At 44.2% G+C, this 25,463-nt stretch overlaps 1 protein-coding gene across 1 annotated transcript in view; it reads left to right on the top strand.

The window, feature by feature from the left end:
• TSPAN2 (tetraspanin 2) overlaps positions 1 to 25,463 on the top strand; it is a 71,879-nt gene that overhangs the window by 40,048 nt on the left and 6,368 nt on the right. The window contains exons 3-7 of the mRNA XM_083617622.1: positions 18,924 to 19,021; positions 20,238 to 20,312; positions 21,181 to 21,279; positions 22,445 to 22,519; positions 24,099 to 24,182. Of these exons, the coding sequence (XP_083473748.1) occupies positions 18,924 to 19,021; positions 20,238 to 20,312; positions 21,181 to 21,279; positions 22,445 to 22,519; positions 24,099 to 24,182 (431 nt within the window). The remainder of the gene's footprint in view (positions 1 to 18,923; positions 19,022 to 20,237; positions 20,313 to 21,180; positions 21,280 to 22,444; positions 22,520 to 24,098; positions 24,183 to 25,463) is intronic.

Raw genomic sequence — 25,463 nt, 5'->3', positions numbered from 1 at the left:
TTAATATAAGCAGGTTTAGCTATTTGCCTTGAAGGGCATGTTGGGCAGCCCCTGTAAACTGGAGAATGAAAGGTTGGGTTATCCCAGGGAAGGGGAGTGCTGCAAGAATCAGGCACATGGGGTTTAAAATGTGAAGTTAGTTGCCGCTCAGATTGGCCTATCCAGTATTCACGTGGCCATTTGGAACTCCTGGCTGGATATCTCTCCTTCCTGTCTACAGCTTGTTTATGGAGGGATTTTCCTGGATCTGCAGTATTTTTGACTTTATAATCATTGGTAATTACAGTCCTGTACTTTCCACTGAGCTGGCTTGCGCCTGTCGTGCAGAATCCCGACTCTACCCACAAGCAGGCCTCCCCTGCCCTCTTGGAAGGATCCCTCCCCTGGCCTCCCTCTCAAAGCCAGGTCACTGCTCATCTTTTCCATCCACCGACTCCGTCCCCTCAGCAACAGGCAGGCAGCTGTGCTAACAGCTCCGGCGTGTGCCGTGGCGCAAGGTGCAGGCCCCAGCCAGGTGGGCTGAAATTCCACATTGCTTTTGTGCTAAATATACAGCGCGGGAGTCAGGCTGGCAGGAAATGCATCTAAGCAGCACCATAGAAACCAAACTATTTGATCCCTGCAGAATCTATCCACCTGCCATCTGGGTATGAGACAAGATGTCAGCAAATATAAACAAACAGCCAGTGGTAAGGAGGGCAAGTAGCCAAAGACTGAACTGGTTATATATAGCCGTGGCTCTGGTGTTCGCATGCTTGTCTGCAGAAGTGCCAGCGCCTTTGCCATCTTTCATAACTTTCATGGCTGATCTAAACAGGGCATACATAGAGTTGCTACCCATTCACAATTCTTGTAGGCTGTTCATGTTTCAGTAGCAACAGAGACTCTCATGATACTTTTGAAGACTTAGAGTTATGCAGCAACCCTATATACGCTTATCTGCAAATAAGTCCCACTGAGCCTGCAGGATAGCTCCGTCAGTAGAGGCCAAGACTCTAAATCTCATTGTCATGGGTTCAAAACCCACGTTGGGCAAAAGATTCCTGCATTGCAGTGGGTTGAACTAGTTGAGCCTCATGGTCCCTTCCAACTGAACAGTTCTATGATTCTGTTCTTCTAAATAGGATTGACTTCTGCATGGATGTGCATAGGATTGCACTGTGATCATGGTATAAGGTTTGTTTGTTTGTTTGTTTGTTTGTGGCCCACTGGTCAGCTGTATCATTTGGCAGGCCTGCACACACACATGCAGGTACAGACTGGTAGGGAGCCTAGAGAAATAAAACAATAAAGTCAAAATGCCAGAAAATCAAGAAGCAGCAGTAGATCTTTCATGTTTCTGTGCACAGCCAAAATGTGTGCAAACGTAACAATAGCCACCCATTCGCTGCCATAGGAACTTTATTTAACATATTCAGAGAGAAACTTCCAATTCTAATGAAGTCCAGATTTAATAATATCAAACCTGCTGATAAACCCCCATAATTAAACAATGCCACCTGATGTCATAGCTATGCTGGTGTTATGGTACAATGAATGGCTGGACTGTCCATAAACTGCAAGGTTAAAAGGTGACAACTCTAGGTTTACAGTGGAAGCTATTTGAGAAGAACAAGGGGGTTCTTATCCTGCTCATATAAGTGCTTGAATAGGTTATCTGGGTTATCTTGTTGCAACTCCATGCTTAGAAATGCTCTGCCCACTAGCATTCAGCAGAAGCCTGTTCTGAATGCCCCTGGTCATCCTCTGTCCCTTATCCTATTATAAATAGATGTGCCGTGTTGTTGTTGTTGTTTAGCCGTTTAGTCGTGTCCGACACTTCGTGACCCCATGGACCAGAGCATGCCAGGCACTCCTGTCTTCCACTGCCTCCCGCAGTTTGGTCAGACTCATGTTAGTAGCTTCGAGAACACTGCCCAACCATCTTGTTCTCTATTGTCCCCTTCTCCTTGTGCCCTCCATCTTTCCCAACATCAGGGTCTTTTCCAGGGAGTCTTCTCTTCTCATGAGGTGGCCAGAGTATTGGAGCCTCAGCTTCAGGATCTGTCCTTCCCGTGAGCACTCAGGGCTGATTTCCTTAAGAATGGATAGGTTTGATCTTCTTGCAGTTCATGGGACTCTCAAGAGTCTCCTCCAGCACCATAATTCAAAAGCATCAATTCTTCGGCGATCAGCCTTCTTTATGGTCCAGCTCTCACTTGCATACATCACTACTGGGAAAACCATAGCTTTAACTATACGGACCTTTGTTGGCAAGGTGATGTCTCTGCTTTTTAAGATGCTGTCTAGGTTTGTCATTGCTTTTCTTCCAAGAAGCAGGCGTCTTTTAATTTTGTGGCTGCTGTCACCATCCGTAGGGTGTGCTTAATTGCCGGAATGAGAGAGGTGCCTGGAAGTCATGCCCATTTCTGTAGATTTTCTGTAGGTTAGAGAGAAGTAGCTGTGATTTATTTAGTGGTGAAGAAGGAAAGGGAAGATACTCTGCGCATACCCAGAAGCACCTCCTGTCTTATTATTGTTGCATGTGTTTCAGGGTCAAGCACTGGTATGTGAGTTCAGGTGTCTGCCGGTTACCTTATTGGTGCGTATAACTGATTTCCAATCTGTTCGGGAAATAGAGTAGCCCTGACGGTTACCTTTAACACACAAGAAACAGGGCATGAAAAAGTGCTTAAAGGCAAAGGACAACTTGTGCAAGAAATAGCTTATATAGACGGGAAATCAGCAGAGAAGGGGCATTAGGTAATACAAAGTTGGGTAACGGGATAAACAGTGTCAAATCAGCTCCTAGCATTAATCAAACAAGGGCTGGATTTGAAGATGCTTTTGTTTCAATGTGATTTGCGGCATCTCCTTATCCAAGTGGCAGCCTGCACTTCCCCCCTGCTAAATTAGGATTTTCCCAGTCTCTGAATAATCTGAAGAGGGGAAAAAAAACCAGTATTAAATTGCATATTGGACACATTTGTGTGGCCAGATTTTTTCACATATGTTGTAACTTTTCACTGGTTGCCATTTATCATCATGCCCCCTACTTCCATTTTGCATGTTTATGGTATTTATTTATTGATTGATTGATTGATTGATTGATTGATTTTAAAGACTCTTTTATGCAGAACTGCTCTTTTATAAAACAGCTGCATTAAAAATTAAAATAAAATTTGCCCTTGCAGGTACATGAGGTGGGGAAGGAAAATGGGAGGAAAGGAAGCAGCAGCCTTTCATGTGAGTGACTCCAAATCCTTGCCTGGCTTAGAGCAACACACACATACTTTCATTATTATGTTTGACCGCTCTTTTGTGCAAATATTGAAAAACTTGTAATAAAAAATATAAAAGGTACATACACACAGTAAACTGACCTCAGGTTTCCTGGCTTGGAGTGGCACACACATGTTTAAAAATTATTTTTGACCGCTCTTTTGTGCAAAACTGGTCGATTGAAATCTTGTATTTCAAAAATAAAAGAATTTTCTGTGCCTACAATGGAACTCAAGTTTCCAGGACTTGTGGTAGGCAAAAAAGCACTAATTGAAGGGAGGGGGTAGCAAATACATCCCACCAAGCACTGCTCACTTATGTAGCCAGGAAACATTGAGATAGATTTTTGGAGGTCCTGTTTAGAGGAAGGCACACATATAGAAATCATGATCTACACACACATTAACACCCTAGTTAATGTGCAGATTTCGATTGGATGCCAGATTCCACCTCTGATTCTCTTTCTACTTCTTCTCGCTTAACATTTCTCTCTCTCTCTCTCCAGTATATCATACAAGGCATCTGGCAAAATCCTCTCTCTCATGTGCTGTGGGCAGTACATGAGACCTCCGGTATACTACTACTACTACTACTAATAATAATAATAATAATAATAATAAATATCTGCTCAGAAGTAAGCCCCAATGAGTTTAGTAGGACATACCCCCAAGTGGTGTGTTTTGTTCTAACTGAGGCAAAGAGATCCATCAGTGTATCAGAGGGATGGGGCAAATAGCCCTGGCTGGCAGTTCAAGGGATGGGTTTGGTGTTCTCCTTCTTTTGGCAATGGTAGGAGTCAGTAAAATGAAAGTTCTGGGCCCATGATCTAGTGTTTCCAGTCTACCTAAACATTCAGTGTCACTGGCATCTAGAGTACTTTCATGAAAACTGGATTGCTGGAGGCGTGGAGAGAGAAGGAACATTTCTGGTCAAGGAGGAGGGAGAAGGCACTGTACATAAATCTGAGACCCACTCTACTAAATTCAATACTTTCTGCTATAACTGAAATATAGGGAGCATAAGTGGTTCATCCTCACAATTTTTCTAGCCTCACTTCCTTCCCTCTTTGTGTAGGCCAGGCTTCCTCAACCTCGGCCCTCCAGATGTTTTTGGCCTACAACTCCCATGATCCCAACTAGCAGGACCAGTGGTCAGGGATGATGGGAATTGTAGCCTCAAAACATCTGGAGGGCCGAGGTTGAGGAAGCCTGGTGTAGGCTACTCATTTCATGTGGCAGGAACACTCCTGCTGAGCCTTTTTTTCCTTATCATTTGTGGGTGCTGAATTTGCTGTGGCCAGAACATCTGTCAGTGGCGAGCCTGTTGTTTGTTTCAGAGAAGCCCTAATGAGACAGCTTCTGCTTTTCAAGGTATGAAGTCATGTCTGCCCTGGAAGGATACAAGCAGGTTTCCTCCATAGGGTTAGCACAGCACAGTTGCAGCAAGAGCAGGTCGCATCTTGCTCCCTGGTGTCCAGTCCTGCTGCAGCTTTGCCTCGCTGTCAATTTAAGCACTGCTTGTTGAAAGCACCTGCTCAAATCCTGTCCTTGCAAACAGTAAGAGCTGAATAAAAACTGATGCCCAAGCGAGAAAGAAAGCCAGAACTGATTATTATATAATGTGCACAATTCACTACAATTAGAAAATGTGGGTCAGGAGAGGGGGGAACGTGCTGCATGATGCGCCACATCAGTTCTAGGATAGAAATAGGCTGGGAGTAAGAAATCACTGCCGTGCTAAATACTGTTTTAATAAAAAGGAGGTTGGTGAAGGTAGAACATTGCCAACATGGTTAACAGCCATCGATAACCCTTCCTTCCATGAATTTGTCTTATCTTATTTGAAAGCCATCCAAGTTGGTGTCCATCACTTCTTCCTGTGGCAGTGAGTTCAATTGTCTAACTATTCACTGTGTGAAGAAATATTTCCTCTTTTCTGTCCTGAATCTTCCAACATTCAGCCTCACTGGGTGTCCACATGCCTGATGTTATGAGAGAGGGAGAAAAACTTCTCTTTATTGACTTTCTTTGCACCCTGCATAATTTTATAAACTTCTATCATGTCACTTCTTACTTGTCTTTGCTCTAAGCTAAAAAGTTCCAAATACTTTTTAAAAAATGACAGATCAGAAAAATGTAATCCTGGAACATGTAGCTTGAGAGAAAAATCCTTCCCTATCCTATAAGACCATTCTGTTTTGGAAAGCTATCATATGAACACATACACTAAGATTCTTAATGATCACGAGTTGTGAGACTGCTCCTCAGCCTGTTTCCCCCCTGTCTGTCAGATGTGAATAACTCTCAATTCTAAGGTTGTTTGGGGGACTGAAAACCCCACAAAGTGTCAAAATGCTTCTGTATAGCACATTTAATGTACCACAATCAATATTCAGGCGAATTTTTGAGCAAAGGGTCATTGCTGCAGAACGTATGAGGTTTATGCCTAGTTTCCTGTGTCAGTAACTTTGCACCTGTGTAATGTGATCTGCAGTGCAGGAGGTGATAATGGACTAAATTCAAATCTGCCTCTGTGCCTCAGCTTCAGCTTCCATTACTTGTTTTGCACCTGCTTTCAGGAATTCCCCCGTGGAATTTACAGGCAAGCAGCACTAAAGGGACGAGCCACTCTGTTGTTTTAGCATTAAGAGCCAGCTGCCTTAGATTTCTGTAGGGAATTGCACAGCTCCAGTAGACAAGTATTTCACATAAACAGAAGTAGCAGCTGAGAATATGGGAATAGCCTGAAATGGGGAGTGGGGGGCATTGGTCAGGACATGGGTTCAGTTTCATAACTACCTGGGTCTTGATGAGGTTGTCCACACTATAGCCAGTACAAAGCTCCGATTTGTCCTACACAGTGATTATGAAGTCCCCCATAGTCCTTGAAGTTTTATTCTCTTTTTAGTGTTCTGTTGGGAGCCGCCCAGAGTGGCTGGGGAAACCCAACCAGAAGGGCGGGGTATAAATAATAAAATTATTAGTAGTAGTAGTAGTAGTAGTAGTAGTAGTAGTACTCACCAAAGCCTAAGCTAATGCTGTCTTTACATGTACAATGGCTATTCCATACAAAAAGGGGTTTCCAGTTCCAACTGTTCCCTGTGTCTTTGTTGATGATTTCTTCTATTATAGGGTTAGTAATTGGCGTTCTTATTATGCCGCAGTTTTTATATCTCTATCAAATTACATTTTAATTTGAGCAAAACAGAACACTAATTATTACCACAGCTAAAGAACAAAAACATGTACGTAAAAGCCAAAAGGCACGTGTGCTTGTGTGCTGGAGGGTTGGGGAGTTGTTGTAGTTTTAGATATTAAAAACACTTTGGCAAGAGTTTGTCACTTTCCTAGGCACATAAAACCCATGAAGAAATGTGTGCATGTTATGCCAAAATGATACAAAGTAATGAGTGGTTGTAAAACACATAAATACGCACAAACCGGGTGGAAAATAGGTTTGCCCCATCTGCAATGACTTGGGAAGAACAATACAATTGTGGTGGGAGAGGGAGAATCTTTGGTGGTATAACCAGTGTTTTTTTCTGGGGGGACGCATACCCCTAAATATTTTGCGAATCTAAGTTTGGCCTCATTGAGGGGCAGTATTTCAATATGAGTAGGAACTTAGAGTACCCCTAAACATTTTTTTTTTAGAAAAAAGCACTAGGTATAACCACTATAATCCGGAGTGATATGATTCTCATGAAGGGTTGGAGGAGGGAGAACAGAAGGGAAAAGAAGTAGAGTGGTACCTCGAGTTACAAACGCCTCAGGTTACAAACTCCGCTAACCTGGAAGAGTTACCTCGGGTTGAGAACTTTGCTCCACGATGAGGACGGAAATTGTGTGCCTGCGGCACAGTGGCAGCAAGAGGCCCCATTAGCGAAAGCACGCCTCTAGTTAAGAACAGTTTCAGGTTAAGAACAGACCTCCGGAATGAATTAAGTTCGTAACTAGAGGTACCACTGTAGTTGGTAAGTTACCTAGCTCCAGGGCTGGCATGCTTGTCCCCAATCCTGGGGTCTTTCAGAAGAACAGGGGGAATTTGAGTCCATCCCTCTTCTGATATGCCCCTCCCAGCACCCTCTTTTAACCCTCTCCTGTTTCAGAGCCCTAACTAGGGATGGGCAATGGTGGTAGTCCTTTCTGCAGTGGCTAGGAGGTGGCTTCTGTTAGCAGACCTCCCTCTTCACCCACAGGTAGGGGGTCCATAAAATCCTAGACCCCTGGTAGTCTCCCCCAGGGACTATAGGATTGTGCCCTGAAAAAGTTTCATGGAACAAATTTATTTTTCAAGAAAAAGAGAACATGTGTTAGATAACAAAACCAAGTGTTTCAGTGCTAGATCTTTATAATATGTATTCCAATACATATTAATAAACGCATTTCATTTGCCTGCCTGTGCTAAATCTCCCCCCGAATGATTTTTGTTACTTTCTATTCCAGCATTGTCAATGATTTTTCCCCTTTAATGACTCAGAAATAGATGCACAAGAGTCCATTTTCCTGTATTTAGTCCAGACAGATTTTGTGGCCGCTAACAGCATTTTCTCTCCATTACATTTAACAGGATTCAAGGCACCAAATTTGCTACATGGCAAAACAAAACAAAAAAACAAGTAGTCGTTTAAAAGATAGACACTCAGTATTGCTGAGCTTTTACACCCACAGTCGCTAACTCCAAGCTCATGAGCCTGAACCGGCCCGCAGGCAAATGCTTCTGAATCTGACACCATAAGTTTTGGCAGCAATAGCAGAAAGAGGGATGGAGGGAATAGACACAGAATTGAGTGGAGTCCAACGCTTTGCTGGGAATACAAATGGCCCCTTCCCCAGCCATCGTGTTCATTATTAGCTGAAAGGAGAGGGGATAACCTTCCTTCCTTGACTGAACAGTGTGGATCAGCTGAGGTGAGGGCCTGGCTGTTTCTGTGTGCCCTGAGTGTTAATGTGTGTAAGGGAGAGTGTACGATTCGGGGGAGCACACCCATTTTTGGTCACATCCAACGTGGGCTGATGGGACCACCACCACCAAACACACCCCAGCATTGGCCAAGGTTGAATGTGGCCTTTGGCCAAAACAGGCAAGCCTTCCCTGTTTTCCACAGTTCCATCATGGATGAAAGAAATCAGTCCCAGCATCCTGACATATGTAATATTAAAAAATGACAGTATGGTGTACCCTCTTAATGTTTTGCTACGGTCAGAGACCATCAAGCAGCCCTTAACTCTGAGCTACTCATTTATATCACTATGTCCCTATGTCTCGGGGATACCAGGTCTTGTTCTTTTATACATTTTCTTTTCCTTTTCTTTTTAAATAATATTTATTAAGTTTTCCAATTTAACAATCCAATAAAAGCCACATTAAAAACATTCCAAATTATAAAATAATCAAACAGTCCAAATATTATGCCAAATTATAAATCTTTGTTTGGCTTCCCATGCTCTGAGGTTCTAATTATCTGATAGATATGAATGCCCTTATCATTATGTCATCATTTTCATGAGAGTCGGCCCTTGGCTCCAGTTTCCACTTCTGTTCATTTTTTCACAAGGCTGCAAAGGTCGTAATCACACATTTGGAAATAAAGGGATTGCATCTGAAAATACTGGGGATAAAGTGGCTGGTGACCAGCCAGGATTTCTTTAAAAATCCAAAATGGTGAGGGAAATAGATACTTGCAATCAAATATTTGTATGCAAACAGCCTCTTTTGTCCCTACAGAGAAAAGTCACCAAGATTATTTAGATTAAAGGATTTGTGTCAAGTGGCAGATGCCATAATCTTTATACATGACCTGCTTGAAGTTTTTTGCATTTCTGCCTGAATCGTCTTTCCATCTGGTTTCATTCTGTTAGAAGTCGCTAAATGGTTCAGCTGTGAAAGAGAGCAACAGTGGAAAAAGGCAACAGATCAGCCATGTGGCTTTAAAAATCTAAATTCGGAGCTTTTTTCAGTCGAAACTCAGTTCCGACACCTCTCAGGTGGGCGCCATTGCCATTATAGTAGAACAAGGGAGGTGTTCATAGTGAGTTCTGACACCTCTTTTTCTAGAAAAATAGCACTGTCTAAATTCATTCATCAAATTATGTAGAGGGTTTATTAACTGGTATATATAATTTCATTGCATTTCTTGAGGTTTTGCCCAAAGGCAGGGACTTCTAAATCCTTAAACATATCAGACCACTCTTCCCTGGTCCAGGACTTTAGCAGCACCCCTGACTGGGGTCATTACTTTGTGTAATTCTGAGCCAGGAACCCATCTGATTATAAGCCATGCAGAGAACTCGCTTCTGATTTGATGGTGCAAAATAAACTCTGCAAGTACATGGGAAGCTGCTTATACTGAGGCCAGCCATTTGTCCATGTAGCTTAGTACTGTCTGCACCAATTGCATACAGAAATCCAGGGTTCAGTCGAGAGTCTTCCCAATTCTACCTGGAGATGTCAGGGACCCTTGGCATGCCCAGCACATGCTCTGGTACTTAAGTAAGGCCGGCCCCCTTACTTGCTTGCAGTCTGGTTTCTCCACCAGTGTAACTTCTGTCTTCCTGGATTCAGTTCCAGCCTGGAAAAGTGTATATTCCACACTCCTTGAAATGCACACAGAAATGTGCATTATGTCTCATGCACACAATGATTAAGCACCATTATAGCTGCCAGTGTCTGTTCTTCTACTTTCCCATAATGGAGAGAAGGGCTTCTTTTCAACCTTCTGCTGTTGTGTGGAGGCCATTCCATGTTGCGTTTATCACCTGGTGACATTTTCATATGAAGCAGCTCACCACAGGGATCATCCAGTTTTTTCCACTAAGTTACTTCATGCATCATAAAAGATTTGTGGCGGCAGGGTGAAATCACCTGCTCTGAGTGTCTTGCTATGCAAATCAGGCCATGTCTTTCTGCACCACATTGAGTAATTTAAATTAAACCAGTCCTCAGCAAGGGCACAAAAGTTCTTCAGAGAACAATAAAGAAACCCCCCAATCCATTTTAATCCTCTGTTTTCTCTAGTTTAGCATACAGTGAAGCATGGTGCCTTCTACAGATACTGCGGTCTGTTTTTTGGAAGCATTGCATTCCAAATCCTAAATCATTTGTTAGGATAAATATACAGCAGTAACAGAGTAAGCATTTGCACAATATTTTATTACGATTGTGGATTGTGTTCTGATTCCATAAAAGCTTCCAAATGCTATTGCAGTAAAAATAAGAGAGTGGAAAATTGAATTTCACTGATGAGGAGTTATGAGAAGAGAAAGGAAGGGTGGACAATTGTCTAATTACTGTTTGTAATTATCTTGAACCATTTACTTCCTGAGTTGTAATTCAAATGGGAGGAGACTTAATTTCTCCTTAATATCTGGCTAAGTAGACTTGTCACTGGGAACCTTATTTATGGCTCTGAACATGACCAATATTCTTGATAATTAACCCTGAAAAATTACTCAGTAAAAAGAGGAAGTTTGTTGCTGAGACAAATATTCCAAGATACTGGTCACAGTTCTCTATTCTACATTACTGGCTCCCTGCAAACCTTAGCTTCACGGCACTGCCATGAAAAAAACACCAATATATAAAATCACAATTAAAACAGGCACAGAACAATCAATATGGTTATGCTGAATCTTTATGGCTGCCTTGATTGTTAGTGTCTATTTTCACTGTACTGTATTGTCATTTTTATTGAGTGATATAATGACAGTTTTACTGAAATTTCTTTGGGGTGGAGCAATCCAAACCCTCCTTCTACCAGTGTGTGTGTTGCATTGCACAGAGGTCTCCCTCCACCCAGCTCTCCCTACAGATCTGACCTCCTGCCAGCTCCATGGAGTCCAAGCTGCCCACCCTCTTGTGGGTGGGGAGGGCATGGTGCTCAGCCTGCCTGGGATCCTAAGCTTGTCTCACTATGGCAGTGGCATCGGGCCTGATCACTTTGCCAACCAGGAGCTGACATCAGTTGGGTCTGGACTGCCCCATCCCACATTCCGCTGTGACCACCATGAGTGGCAGGGCTGTTGCTGTGACCCCATTACTCTGCAAAGCCCCATTGGCAAGGAGGTGGGAACTATATTTCTCATGCTTCCAGGTGCCTAATGGGGTTGAGGGGAAGTCAGAACAGATTTAAGGGGTGCACAGGGAGAAGAGGTAGAGCTCAGCTGCATGAGTGGAATACTTGAGCCGACAGAATGAAATACAGTGGTACCTCAGTTTAAGAACAGTCAAGTTTATGAACAATTCAGTTTATGAACTCCACAAAACCAGAAGTAGTGTCCCGGTTTGTGAACTTTACCTCGGTCTATGAATGGAATCCGAACAGTGGAAGGGCACCAGCAGCGGGAGGCCTCATTAGGGAAAGCGCGCCTCAGTTTAAGAATGGTTTCGGTTTTAGAGTGGATTTCCATAACGGATTATGTTCATAAACCGAGGTACCACTGTACTTGGAGCTGCATTGGATACAACTCAAAAGTAGCACAGAATTAACAGAATGACCATGAGCACATTTAAACTAATGAAATTTACAAGTGTTTTGTTTTTGTTCTTACTTACTCCCAAGTCTAATTTGTGTTGTGTAGATGGAAACTAAGCTTCATTAAAAGTTTCTGTGGATGTTTCCCTCCAAACTTACATAATGATGATACAGCAGATATTTTCAAAATCAGCCTGAACATAAACCACCATAAGCTCCCTGTCTAGCAAAGAATTGTCTGTTCCCAACTTGGGCTCTTTTACAATGGTAGCAGTCACGGACTGTTCTGGAAAGGAGTTACATCATTAGGCAGGGTGTTATTGGTGCTGTGGGGTTTCGAGCGCATTTCACGCCGGCTGCATAAACAAGTAAACTTCCTCTGAGGTTAATTATGTTGCAGAACACTGGCTGAAGGTTTGCATGTCACCTTAGAGACAGGACCCCAAAGAGGAGAAGGAACAAGCAATGTACAGCTTGTCTGCCTGGAAGAGAGCCAGTTTGTGTCCTCAGCGCACACAACACCCCCACCCAAGTTGCAGCTGCAAAGTCCTCTCTGCCCATAAGCAGCGCAGAGAGATGGAATTCTGCATTCACCACTTGAGACAAAGACCCTGTTCATTCATGGTCATCGCACACACAAAAAGCCCTCTTCCCCCCCTCCCCTTGTTACTAGGTGCTAAGCCATGTTGTGAGGCTGCTGCTGTCACCTCCACCACCACCATGCTCAGAGGGAGCTCTCTTACTGCTCAGAGCAAAATGGAGGCGAAAGAGCAGCTGCCGCATAGGAGGCAGAACTAAGCAGGCGGATCCCTGGCTAACTCCTTGAAGTGTCTTTTGCATGGTCTAAACCAGAGGTGGAAAACTGGTGCCCTTGAAGCAATTTCCTTTGACCCTGGAGGATTTACCAAGGATGCTTCTGCCCCAGCCATTGCATCGTGAAGGGGTGAGGGCATGTTGACAAGCAGGTGGGGAAAGTGCCAATGCCCAGCCATCATCATCATCATTTTATTTGTATGCCGCCTTTCCACAGTTTAAACAGTGCTCAAGGCAGCTTACAATAGGAAACAATTTACATAATAACAAACATAGCAAGGTAGTCATAAAAAGAAATAAAACACATAAAAAACTACATAACCAAACTGAACAATTTCTACATAAAAATAAAGATACAAAAAAAATCAGTATCAGTAACAGCAGCAAAAACTCTCAACAAAATTTCCCCCCAAATACCCCAGTCCTCCTGGACTGCAACAGCAGCAGTCCTTAAGAGCCTGTCAGGCCCCACCTTAGGCCAGGTGGAGAGCGGCAGAGCAGGGCCCTCAGGCTCTCAGCAGGTCAGCCAGATGGCTACAGGTGTTCATATCCAAATGGAGGAGGCCGTCAAAAAGCATGCACAGACACCCTATCCCTTGGCACATGACCAGGATGAGCTGGTCATTCAGGACCATGTTGGAATTCCACCCTCCAATCAGCATTGACCTTGGAGTGCTTTTGTTTTGTTTTTTTTATCTTGCCTATCCTGTACTGTCCAAAGAGTGGTACCTTATGGGATGGTGGGTGGCCACAAATGGGTTCGTTTGGTTCCAAGAGAAAGTAGTCACCCCTGAAAATGAAGGGGTGGGGTTCCCTCAGAGCACTCTGCCATGGGTATCAAGCTGTAGAGGGCAGGAACTCTCTTGGGGACACGCCTAGCTCACCCCCCTAGAGCTGGCTACTTCAAGAGCATGTATGAGTCAGGCAAAGGATCCGTCAATGCACTATGAGTGGTGTAGGGATGGTGATGCAGAGGCAGTGCCCTGACAGCTTCTGGTTCAGAGCCAGGACAGAGCTTACTCGGAACAGGTCGTCCCTTAATGGAAATCCCCACACTGTAAATTAGCTAGCAAAGTTGTTGTTCCCTGCAGATCCTGTTCAATAGTTGATAAAGTTGTAGGCCTTGCTACTTCCCAAAGGTTGCCTCTTGCTTCTTCATTCACTTCTGTGCCCACAAATGTCTGAGCCTGGAGCTTTCCTACAAAGCCGGCTGCTTTCTTTATCTCAATAAGCTATGACGCCTTGAGGCAGGATGCCAGACCCTGGCCACTCCACAGCGCCCTAATTGCTGGGCAATTTGCCCTCGCTTCAGTGGCTTTTAGTGCTTCACTTTGTGTGACTCACTCGGCTGAACTGTCATCTTTGAGCAAAGCTTCCCTTTTAAGGCATGTTAAGGGGAAGCACCTCTAACCTTACTCACTGAATAGACTCCCTTGCGGAAGAGAATGTGTTGCCTGCCCTTTGAAGGGCTTTCCTGGACAAGGGTGAAAAATGAAAGAAACTTCTCACATTTCTCTTTAAGAGGGCTTGGCCTTTGCCTTGCAAAGATCTAGCAGAGCCTGGTACATCCCCACCCCATGCTGACCAGCTGGAAAATATGAATGAGAGAGATTTAAAAGCCCTCATTGACATACGTATGCACTCAACATTACTCAAGCAAGATAAGGTCATCTTGGTTCACGGCTGGTTTTATAATTCATAGCATGTTAAGCCATGGATGGCCAACTCCAGCATTTTCCCTCTAGACAACGTCCCAAGGGCTAGGCCAGGACTGGGGAATTTTTTTAGCATGGGGGCCATGTTTCCTTCTGGGCAGGCATCTGAGGGCCACATGCCCATGTTGGGCAGGGACTAGAAGTGAAAGTGGTCAGAGCATCAATGTCAGTTTTACTTTTGTACAATCAGCACTGACCTTGGCATGGTTTTCTCCCCCTGCCTGTTCTGTACTGAGCAGGCAGAGAGTGGTACCTTATGGGATGGTGGCCACCAATGGATTCGTTTTGGTCACTACAAGAAGGGACATTGTGGGCAAAAGAGAGAGCAGGCAAGATGATCAAACACCCTGGGAATCAAGTATCAAACTTGGGAAGGGTGGGACAGGAGCACTCTTGGGTACATGCATTATTCGCCCACCCAGAGGTAGCTAACTCAGGGGTTGGTGTAAGTCAGGCATGGCATCCCTCAGCAGGGGCTAGTTTCTGCACAACCTCACAACCCCTCTTCATCCTCCATTCAGCTAAGCAAGAAGCATATCAGAGTTCAAGGATACATTCCAACCAGACAAAAAGATTCAGAGGGTGAAGCAGTGGGGTTTGCAGCTTGGGAAGCAAAGGGGTGACTTGAGGAAAGTCCCAGTGGCGTAGCGTGGGTTGTCAGCACCCGGGGCAAGGCAAGTAATTTGCACCCCCTAACCCATGGATTTGCGCCCCCTAACCTGTGGATTTGCGCCCCCTAACCCTAACCCCCAGATGTTGCGCCCGGTGCGGCTGGCCCCCCTGCACCCCCCACGCTACGCCACTGGAAAGTCCTGAGGCCCAGACAGAGAGGCTTGGAGGGCCACATTGAACCCCATGCCTGGAGTACTCATGAGTCAACCATATGAATTAGCCTCCCTCTTTCATTATTATTATTATTATTTCATTTATTTCACACACTTCACCAGCAGGTTCCAAGGTGGGTTGCTACAATTTAGAATTGAACAAATTACAGTTAAACTTACAGTCACAGAAACAGGGCCCAATACAAGTACAATGCATGTAATAAGTGGGTTTATTGAGTTTGTGGTGGTCACAATGGCTTTGTTGTTGTTGTTTAGTCATTTAGTCATGTCTGACTCTTCGTGACCCCATGGACCAGAGCACGCCAGGCACTCCTGTCTTCCACTGCCTCCCGCAGTTTGGTCAAACTCATGTTAATAGCTTTAAGAACACTGTCCAACCATCTCGTCCTCTGTCGTTCCCCTTCTCCTTGTGCCCTCCATCTTTCCCAACATCAGGGTCTTTTCCAGGGAGTCTTCTCTTCTCATGAGGTGGCCAAAGTATTGGAGCCTCAGCTTCAAGAGCTGTCCTTCCAGTGAGCACTCTGGGCTGATTTCCTTAAGAATAGATAGGTTTGATTTTCTTGCAGTCCATCAATTCTTCGGCGATCAGCCTTCTTTATGGTCCAGCTCTCACTTCCATACATCACTACTGGGAAAACCATAGCTTTAACTATACAGACCTTTGTCGGCAAGGCTGGTGTCTCTGCTTTTTAAGATGCTGTCCAGGTTTGTCATCACTTTCCTCCCAAGAAGCAGGTGTCTTTTAGGGTGTTATTCTATGAAATCATTGCTCTGGCATTTAGACTACCGAAGAAGGGAGCACATCCTTCTCCCTGGCATTTACCTGGATGGGGATAAGGTAAAGGTACCCCTGCCTGTATGGGCCAGTCTTGCCAGACTCTAGGGTTGTGCGCTCATCTCACTCTATAGGCCGGGAGCCAGCGCTGTCCGCAGACACTTCCGGGTCACGTGGCCAGCGTGACAAGCTGCATCTGGCGAGCCAGAGCTGCACACGGAAATGCCGTTTACCTTCCCGCTGGTAAGCGGTCCCTATTTATCTACTTGCACCCGAAGGTGCTTTCGAACTGCTAGGTTGGCAGGCACTGGGACCGAATGACGGGAGCGCACCCCGCCGCGGGGATTCGAACCGCTGACCATGCGATCGGCAAGTCCTAGGTGCTGAGGTTTTACCCACAGCGCCACCTGCGTCCCCTACCTGGATGGGGATAGGGCAGGGTAATAGGACAATGAGCCTGGGGGCCAGGCCTGTGTGGGTGCACCAGTGGGGCAATCCAGTGGTCACACTGATGTGTCTGCACAATCATGACCTCACTGCCACCCTGCCCCATCCCCATCCAGGCAACCTGCAGTGATGCCAATGACTGCCCCACCACAGATGCACTTCTGAAAATATGTTGCACATTTGCAGAGGGTGGCACTACGTCTAATACTGACATAGAAGTGGTATTAGAAGAGAAAAGGCATCTAACTTCTGTGGAGAGGGTGAAAAGAGGTGACTAGCCCAAATCATGTGAATGTGATGATCCTGCCGAAATCACGTTCCTGGAACGGTTTGGAAACCGCAGTGTTCTCAGAAACGGATCCGTCTTGGTGCTAGAGAATATATATTGAAGGTTCAGGTTCAAGCAACTTCCTTGCTTGGGGAAACTTTTGTCTAAAATTTCAAAAAGCAGCTGAAATTTCAAAAAACAGGGAACATAGTATACATCAGGTCCCGGGTATATACTGTACATGCTTCTGGAGAAACAGAAAACATGGTGTGCTTTATTTCTAAAACAACCTTTTCGGGTTTTTAACTAAAGAAACATAAAACATTTTTTTATTAAAAGCCTTGAAAATAGTTCCTTAAGGGCAGCATCAAGTGGAGCCTAATGGATACTTCTGCTGCCCTCTGGTGGAACAGCTTTGGCTTTGCATCTCAGCACTCAAAAGGTCTTGTCTGTGCAGCCACACACACTTCTCAGAGGGTGAATATCAGTTGTGGAGCTACAACCTTTATCTGGCCTGATCCAGGGAAATAGCATGAATCCACCCAGTGGCTTCATACTGAGCCATATTTTGCAGGAAGGGTGGCAGAGAAGAGCATTATTACACTTCTGGAATTGACTAGCTGAAAGTGAACAATGCTGGCAAACAATAGCACCTGTTCCTAGGCGGTCCAAACGGCATGTTGGTGTGTGGCAGAACACACTGTCATCTTCCAAGTTCCTCCCTGTCCTACCTCATTTGTTGGAGATAACAGCTGATGCTTCTCTTGACTATGGGCATAGAGTTCCAGTTGCTCATCCATAGGAAAAGTTCTATCCTAAATAGAGGTATTTCTCAAACCCAGAACTTAGATTGCAACTCTCAGCAGCCCCAGCTGCTGGGGCTGCTTCGAGAGCACCAGGTTGAAGAATGCTGACTTTTAAGGAAATTGGACTGTTTCAAGGCCAGTCTGGATATTGCATTTGCCATATGGAATTCTTTGCAAAAGGACCATAGCAACTCTCCCTATCTGTGACACCTGGAGAAGCTTCACCGGTACCTTGTAGAAGTTTCATTGATACCTTGCATGAAATCCTTAAACTAGCAAACCCAAACTTCCCTGTAGATGCCCTTCTTCCCTGTAAGATGCCCTTTCAGAGTCCACATTCAAGGCAAGATTCTGGAATTCCACAGCAAAGCTCCTCAATTCTTTAATAAGAAGAATAATGCAAATAAGCTAATGTGACATGTGGGTTAATTTGCATTACAGTTATGAAGCAGCCACCATATAGAATGAGGCTCAAGTGCACACAGATATGTTATGATTGTGATACAGGAAATGAAAGAGGAAGAAAACGCAACAGATGCTAGGAAGAACTTTATTGTTAAGGGCTGTTGCCGTCATGTTCTGTTTGTCTTTCTGTTCTAAACACCTTTTTCTTGTACCCCACCCAGATATCTGTATTGACAAAGGGCGAGTTATAAATATTCATAATAAAATAATTAACTGTCCTGATTGTATGTTTCTCATAAGCATTTGGCTGCCACTGTGGGAACAAAATGCTAGACGGGATGGACCTATACACCCAGCTCAAACACAACAATAAATATTCATTTATTATCACATGTCAGAGCATTGGGCTCATGTGCAACTGCTGCTTCTCTCTTCTCCAGCATAGCTCCAAAGAGGTGATTGAAAGTTTCCAGGTCCACTTTTTATTAACCACAGTTGAATGTTGCATCCAATTCCTAAACTGTGGCTAATTTTAACTATGTTTTTTTAATAAAAAACAACAAACAACAACAAAACAAAACAAAACACACAATCCAGCTTCATAAGCTAAGGTTTGGAGTTAGCTTGTTTCAATGATTAAAGTTGAGACTAATCACAATGTGTCAGGGTTTCAGACTGCAGTTAGTCTAAAGCAGAAGTGAAACTTCTGAGTTCATCCTTAGACCAAGGAGTGGGCATATCTATTGTATTTTAAGAGAACCTGCCTTTCATCACAGAGCCCCAGAACAGGTGATAATCATATAACCATGCAGTATTGAAATCCAATTAAACAATTTAAATCAAACTAATAGAGGTCTTACAATTATCAAAGGCTAGGATAAAGAAGTGTGTCTTCAGCAAACAAACAGCAGAAACCATATAATGAAGATGCTTGATGCAGCTCTAGTAACCCAGGACATCATTGGCCTACTTGGTGCCAAAAATGGATTGCATGGAACAGTCCCGTTTGGGGAGGGAGGGGAGGCAGACAAGAACCATCCTAGCGCACAGGTAGGAAATGACATGGGGGAGATGTTCCTTGTATTCTTTCTCTGATGATTCTGTCTTCCCCGTAGGACTCTATGTGCTAATAGGAGCAGGTGTGCTGATGATGACCGTGGGGTTTTTTGGGTGCTGTGGAGCTGCGCGAGAATCTCAGTGCCTGCTTGGAGCAGTAAGTAATGAACTTATGCACAACTTGGGTGTGAAATTAGGGCTTTTCAGACACAATGTTTTGTTACCCCTTTCACCTTGTGGCAGAACCAAAACACCTAGTAAGCGTGAGGTCCTCTCTTCTCCCCTTCCCTTCATATTCCAGCTTTGACACTTCCAGCCTAGATTTCTTAAAACCCAAGTTCCCTGTTACATCTGAAAAGGGAGGCTCTATATTAATGTCAGTTTGCTAGCTAGAATCTTAAACCAAGATAAACTATGATTTAAGATCCTCCATAATTGTCAGATGGCAGTGGTGGTTGCTCGTGAGTAACCTGTCAGGACTCCGACCTGTCTTTTACAGGTTTTATTTTGGTGCAAAACTATTTACAGTGCAGAACCTCAAGTTCATGTCTGCCTCAATCACTAGCAGAATCCGGGAGTGGTCGTTTCCGGGTCCTCCCCCAACATAAGAGCTTAGTCACCCCCAGCCTTTTCCTTCCTTCTTTGTGTTTTACACCTCTGCGCAAGGTGGGTGATGGAAGAGGCATGCTTCCCTCCTGGCCGGCTTGGCCAGGAGCGGTGCTGAGGCTCCCAGCAGCATCCTCTAGCCCTTTCCCCTCCTTTACCTGGGAGGTGTGGTTTTTCCCACCCTCAGACTGACAAAGTACGGCACTGGGGCTCCCAGCAGCATCCTCTAGCCCTTTCCCCTCCTTTACCTGGGAGGTGTGGTTTTTCCCACCCTCAGACTGACAAGGTAAGGCACTGGGGCTCCCAGCAGCATCCTCTGGTCCCTTCCCCTCTTCCCCACTGGAGGTGTGGCTTTCCCCACCGCAGGAAGAGGAACTGCTTCTCAAGATTTTCGGAGGTTCCCTGTATCCCAACTGCCCCTCTGCCTCCCTTCCCCTTCCCTGTTCCGATGGCAGTCCCCTGACAATAATAAACCAACATTAAACAGGATTCCCCTGTTTTGGACATACATGGGATGCTATCTTATACTGAGTCAGACCATTGGTCCATAATGCATGGTATTTTCTACACTAACAATGGCTCTTAAGCAGGAGTCCTTCCCAGCCCTCCCTGGAGATGATGGGAACTGAACCTGGGTCCTTCCGCATGCAAAGCAGATGTCACACCCCTTCCCCTTTACCCTGTGGCCTGCGTAATATATTTACTGCAGATCATCAGGAGAAGGTTGTACGACCTAAGCCTGTAATCCTGTCTCCATCCTTTTGCAGTTCTTTACCTGTTTGCTGGTGATTTTTGCTGCTGAAGTCACTGCAGGAGTTTTTGCTTTTCTTGGCAAGAAAGCGGTGAGTTCAATGTTTGCTGTGCACCACCCCATCCCCAGAGTCTCATGCTAACGAGTAGTTCATAAATGTATAAAACAAACAAAAGGTAAATGTGTCTTTGATGATAAACAGAGGAGGTTAGAACCAGATGAACATGTTATGATATAAGGAACTGTCATGGGTGTAGAAGTCCCATTGATTCCAGCGCATTTGAAGGTTTACACTTAAAAACAAAGTGTGAATTAAACAAACACATGAAGACTTTTCAGGGAGCCACTCAGTGGCAAATTCAAGTTTGCTGCTGGTGGAAACATTTCTTTCTTGCATAAAGCAGACTAAGTAGTTTATTACCCCAAGTACAAAACTACAGTGCCCTGGCAGATTTTTCTTGCCTTTCACCCATTGGCTTCACTTAACACGTTTGGTTGTGAATGTGGTGATGTTCCATATGAGATAGCTCAGTTGGTAGAGCACGAGACTCTTAATCTCAGAGTTGTGGGTTTGAGACTCACATTGGACAAAAGATTCCTGCATTGCAGGGGGTTGGACAAGATGACCCTTGTAGTCCCTTCCAACTTTACAGTTCTATGATTCTAGGAAATCTGCCAACCCAAAAGGTGGTCAAATTCCTGCCTAGCCTTTCTCCTTTGGTACCTTCTTAGCCAAGTCCAGCCCCCAGGTCATGCTTGCCTCTGAGTTTTCATTTCTTTAAAGTTATGCAGTAAAGTCAGATTTCTTCCCTTCTGCTTGTCTTTTTTTCACTCATCTCTCCTTCCTGCCAAGTAGTAGAGGGACCAAGAGCCTAGAGGGAAGCCAAGAAACTGCAGAATAGTCCCTCCAATTGTCACCATCATGATCTCATTGAGGTTGTCTGTCTGGTTTACTGCAGGCTGTTGAAGAGGTCCAGCATATCTATGAGGAAGCTTACGAAGACTTTGTGAATAATGTGGGGACAAGCAACAAAACCCTTATCCAGTACCACGAAGCAGTGAGTAACTTCTGAATTCAGATCTTTTGCTTATCAAGACTGCCTTTATGAAGTTTCAAAAGAAGGCTTTAAGTCAGGCATACAGGAATGGAGATTAAGGCTTGCTTCATCTTCACTGCTCTGACCTGGTGGTGCTCCTTACTTAAAGTACCTGAATTTCCCATTCTGGCTTAAACACCTTTAACAATAAAGACCTTCGGTTTATTTATTTACATTTATTTATTACGCTGTTATCCTGCCCTTTTTTCCAACTAGTTCAGGGTGGGGTGCGTAATTTCCTTTTTAAAAAAAAATCCTCACAGTAACCCTGTGAGTTAGGTAAGAATCTGCCATAAGCCAATGCTGAAAGCTAGATAAAAATGGCCTAATCAAGCAGATATTTCTATTTGCATACAGATTGGAATAGTATGTGAACCCTGACTTCAATAAGTCCTTTAGTTTGCATGGTTGTGCTTGAATTCACTTAGCTTAATTGACTTTGCTGAAAATTGAGCTTAATGAAATACATTCAAATTGTCAGGTTCAGCAGATTTTCAGCACTTCTCCTCCCCCCCCCCCCCCGGCAATACTGTTAAAAAAAAAATTAACAAGAATATGCTAAACATGTCTGCTTAGAAGTCCAATTAATTTCCTAGTTAAGGAGCCTGTTGGAGACACTACCTTTGGCCTAACCTCTGTTACTGCTGTACCAACTTAGGATGTTGTTAGGAACTAATATTGCCTGCATTTTCAGTGCTACGGAAGCCAGTGAGGAAACATCACAGGGAGATATGGACACATCAGACCAGTTTCAAATCTCTTTAAACTATCATCATGTCCGGCCTACAGCCGTGCTCAGATGAAGGTTTCCCCACTGTTGGTTGCACTAAACCAAGAGTTCAGGGGGTAGTACTCCATCAAAGAGATGCACAACGAACAGAAAAAAACAATAGCAGAAGGGTAGACTCTGGGCAATATTATTGATTCAAGTATATTTTGGAGCGTATGAAACTTCAGCCTGGAACAAGAGTTTAATGTGAATTTACAAGTTGATGGAGAACACTGTTATGGACTGACTCATAAATATAATAAAGAAATTTATTATTTATGAGGGGGGTTTCTTTATTTAAAAAATCTTTCTGGTGTTTGGTGGTTGTTTTTTAACATGTTATCTCTGTCTTTCCAGCTTCAGTGCTGTGGAAGAGGAGGAAATGATGCTGCAGTGAAGCCCACCTGTCCAAAAGACATTGAACAGCCCAGAGTAAGTGGCTCTGATGGACATGTTGCAAAAAATAGCCCTGGGATGTGATAAGACATGTAAGTCAGAGAAGCTGGTGGGAAGCCAGATGAAATGCTCTGGACAAGGGCCATTTGGCACTGGTCTTTTTTCTTTCCATTAGTCATTTGAGATGCTACTGAGGAGTACGCCAGTAGGACTGACTTTCCAGCAGCTGTCGACCGTGCTAACTCTGGGCACCTTTATAGATCTGAACAATACCACTGCAAAGCAATACTTAACGAAGGGAAGCCTGCTTGCTTCCCTTATCCTTGATATTTGCTCGCTGATTCGCATGTATTCCTGCTCCATGTCACACCGAGAAACAAGGCCAAATTAGGCAACACACGAAATACATTTTTCTGTTTTTATCTGCGCTTCTTCCCAGGGCAAATGGCAGCTTTATGGGAGACGGGATTTTCCCTAGGACCACGGCATTGCAGGAAAGGGTAAAGCCATGCAGTGAAGTCCTTAAAGGTCTCTTGACAAACAAGAGGCCTAGCAGAATCTGATGGAACCTGGCTGAATTAAATAAAGGTGCCCAAACTTTCATAGCAGGTTCCACCTAGGTAAGCCATGAATCCTCTTGGAGGTCTTAATTCTGTATTGGGTGAAATTAAGCAGCATACCTTATTTGTAGCATTTGCCATTGTGGCAGATTATGCAATTTGTGGCACACTGACTCCCTTCCTCTCTCTGCTTCAATTCTTGGCACACAAATGCCACACAACTTTGTGAGAAAACCAAACAGGAAACAACTAGGAGAAGCTGCAATAAGGAAAGGAGAGAACGAATGTACCTGGTATGCCCAAGATTGCTTCTTGAATGCTTGTACCTGTCAGAAGGAAGCAGCAGCAAATTTATCCTTGTTTACAGGTTTCACCAAGCAAATTATAAGAAGAGCAACATCAAAATCACAGTGAAACTTTATGGGTGCTATTCAATGCTATTCCGACTCAGAGTTGACCTATTGAAGTTGATGGACATTGCTAACTTAGGCTCATTACTTTCAGTGGGTCTACTCTGAGTAGGCCTTGATTGAATATGTGTATGATCTTAAATGAAGAGTATAGTTTTAATAAATGTCATCAGGGCCCAGGGCTTGGGCATGCTAGAGTGGTGATGTGAGGTCCAGTTGGGCATATAATAAACACAAATATCAAACATTTAGGAGATTATGGTGGTTCAAGCCAGTGCTTCTGTAGTGGTGTGCTGGGTTGCCTCAAAAAGCCAGAATCCCAACCACAGCAAAGGCAAGGAAGGCAAGATGGAGCAGAGAGACAAAGCTGGTGAGATATGGGTGAGAACTGCTGCTGCTGTCAGGAAGCTCCTCAAGCCACTCTTCTCAAGGGTAGCTCAGAGGAAGCAAACGTGGGAAGGCAATTCCTACACCAAACAGGACAGTCGGGGCAGAAGTTGTGAAGAGGAAAGTGGTTTACTAAGGTAGATTTTCCCCATGGTTGCCGCCAAAAATGTGTCAACTGGTCCTTAGTAGAAACCAGAAGGGCTCTTCAAGACTTCTTTGATGTTTAAAGCATTGTCAACACCTTCATGTCTCTAACAGAGTTGTCTGACTGAAATCGAGACTCTCATTGACACAAATCTTCGTTTAGTTGGCATTGTTGGGATTGGAATTGCTGGGATCACAGTGAGTAATTATCTGATGACAATACTGGTACTGCTGCTTCTGTTGTTGCTAGCCATGTGTTTGCAAATCCCCCAGGTCCTTCCAAGCCAGTGGAAATCAGGTTGCTGAGGAGTTCAGAGTATGAATGTAGATGTCCCATGTGTGGAACTTAGGGCTCGTCCTCACTTCTGCTTGTCCTGTGCCTTGAAAGCATGGGTCCAAGTGGTCTTCCACTTGGCCTGCTCTTTCTTGGCATGGGTCCAAGCACTTTTGCCTTTGCGCTGCTTCTTTCTTCCAGAAAACATGCTCTTTGGAGTTAAATCAGAGCAAATGGCAGTCCACAGAAAACATGACAGAGGCAGCCCTGATTATTCACATGTCTGCCTTCATACTCTTCTGCTTCAGACACCTTTCTCCCCAGGTCAGCTCTGATATTGGAAGTAACTCCTATTAAAATTAGATCCCCAAGCCACTTGTACACACCCCATTTTGCACATGAGTGAGGCAGACATATGAACAACAAAATGGATGCCCTGTTCATGTCTAGTTGGGCCTGACTCAATGCATTCTGCTGAGAACATTGTTTTCCCTGCTCTGATGCTGGCTACTTAGCAAGTTGTACCATGTAGCCTCTAGGTGTCAGCATTATATCAGTTTGAATGGATTTTATGTCTGTACTGTTGTTTTGAACTCTTTCTTTCTCTCTGTGTGTGTACATATTTGAAAATTGCTTCAGGATGCCTCATAGAAAGCAATTCATAAATGAAATAAGTGATAATAATTATACACAAGACTGACAGTTGTAGCCGATCCTCAGGGCCAGAATAAATGTGGCCTTAATTGCATAAAAGGAAGCAATGTGCATGATTTTTTTTCAAATGTAAAAAGGCAATGCAGGGAGACCCTGAGTAGGACTGAGACGTGGCAGATGGAAAAGTGTGGTTTAACCCCTTCCCCTACACCACAATTTATATGAATAGTCCTCTTCCCCAAAGCTGCTGCCATGCCTCAGAGGGAAGCCAACAGAGGTTTCCCTCACAGGACTAATAGCAGCTCAAGGAATGGGATAGTTTCATCAGGATTGTGATATAAATGACAATATTAAGACCCCACCTACCTAGCATGGTTTAACCCCCACCACTCAGCAGCTATTTGCATTATTTAAATGTGCATCTTAAATGCTTTCATGCAACTAGCATTGTATTTTAGTTTGGCTCTAAGTCATCAAATGAACAGAAATTTGGATATGTGAGGATTGCTCCAAGTGATATCAGCCATGCCCTGCTTCACATTAAGGATTAT

This window comes from Podarcis filfolensis, assembly GCF_964270895.1.
Source record: "Podarcis filfolensis genome assembly, chromosome: 6".
In the NCBI taxonomy this organism is placed as follows: Eukaryota; Metazoa; Chordata; class Lepidosauria; order Squamata; family Lacertidae; genus Podarcis; species Podarcis filfolensis.
This window is presented reverse-complemented; position numbering and strand designations above follow the sequence as displayed.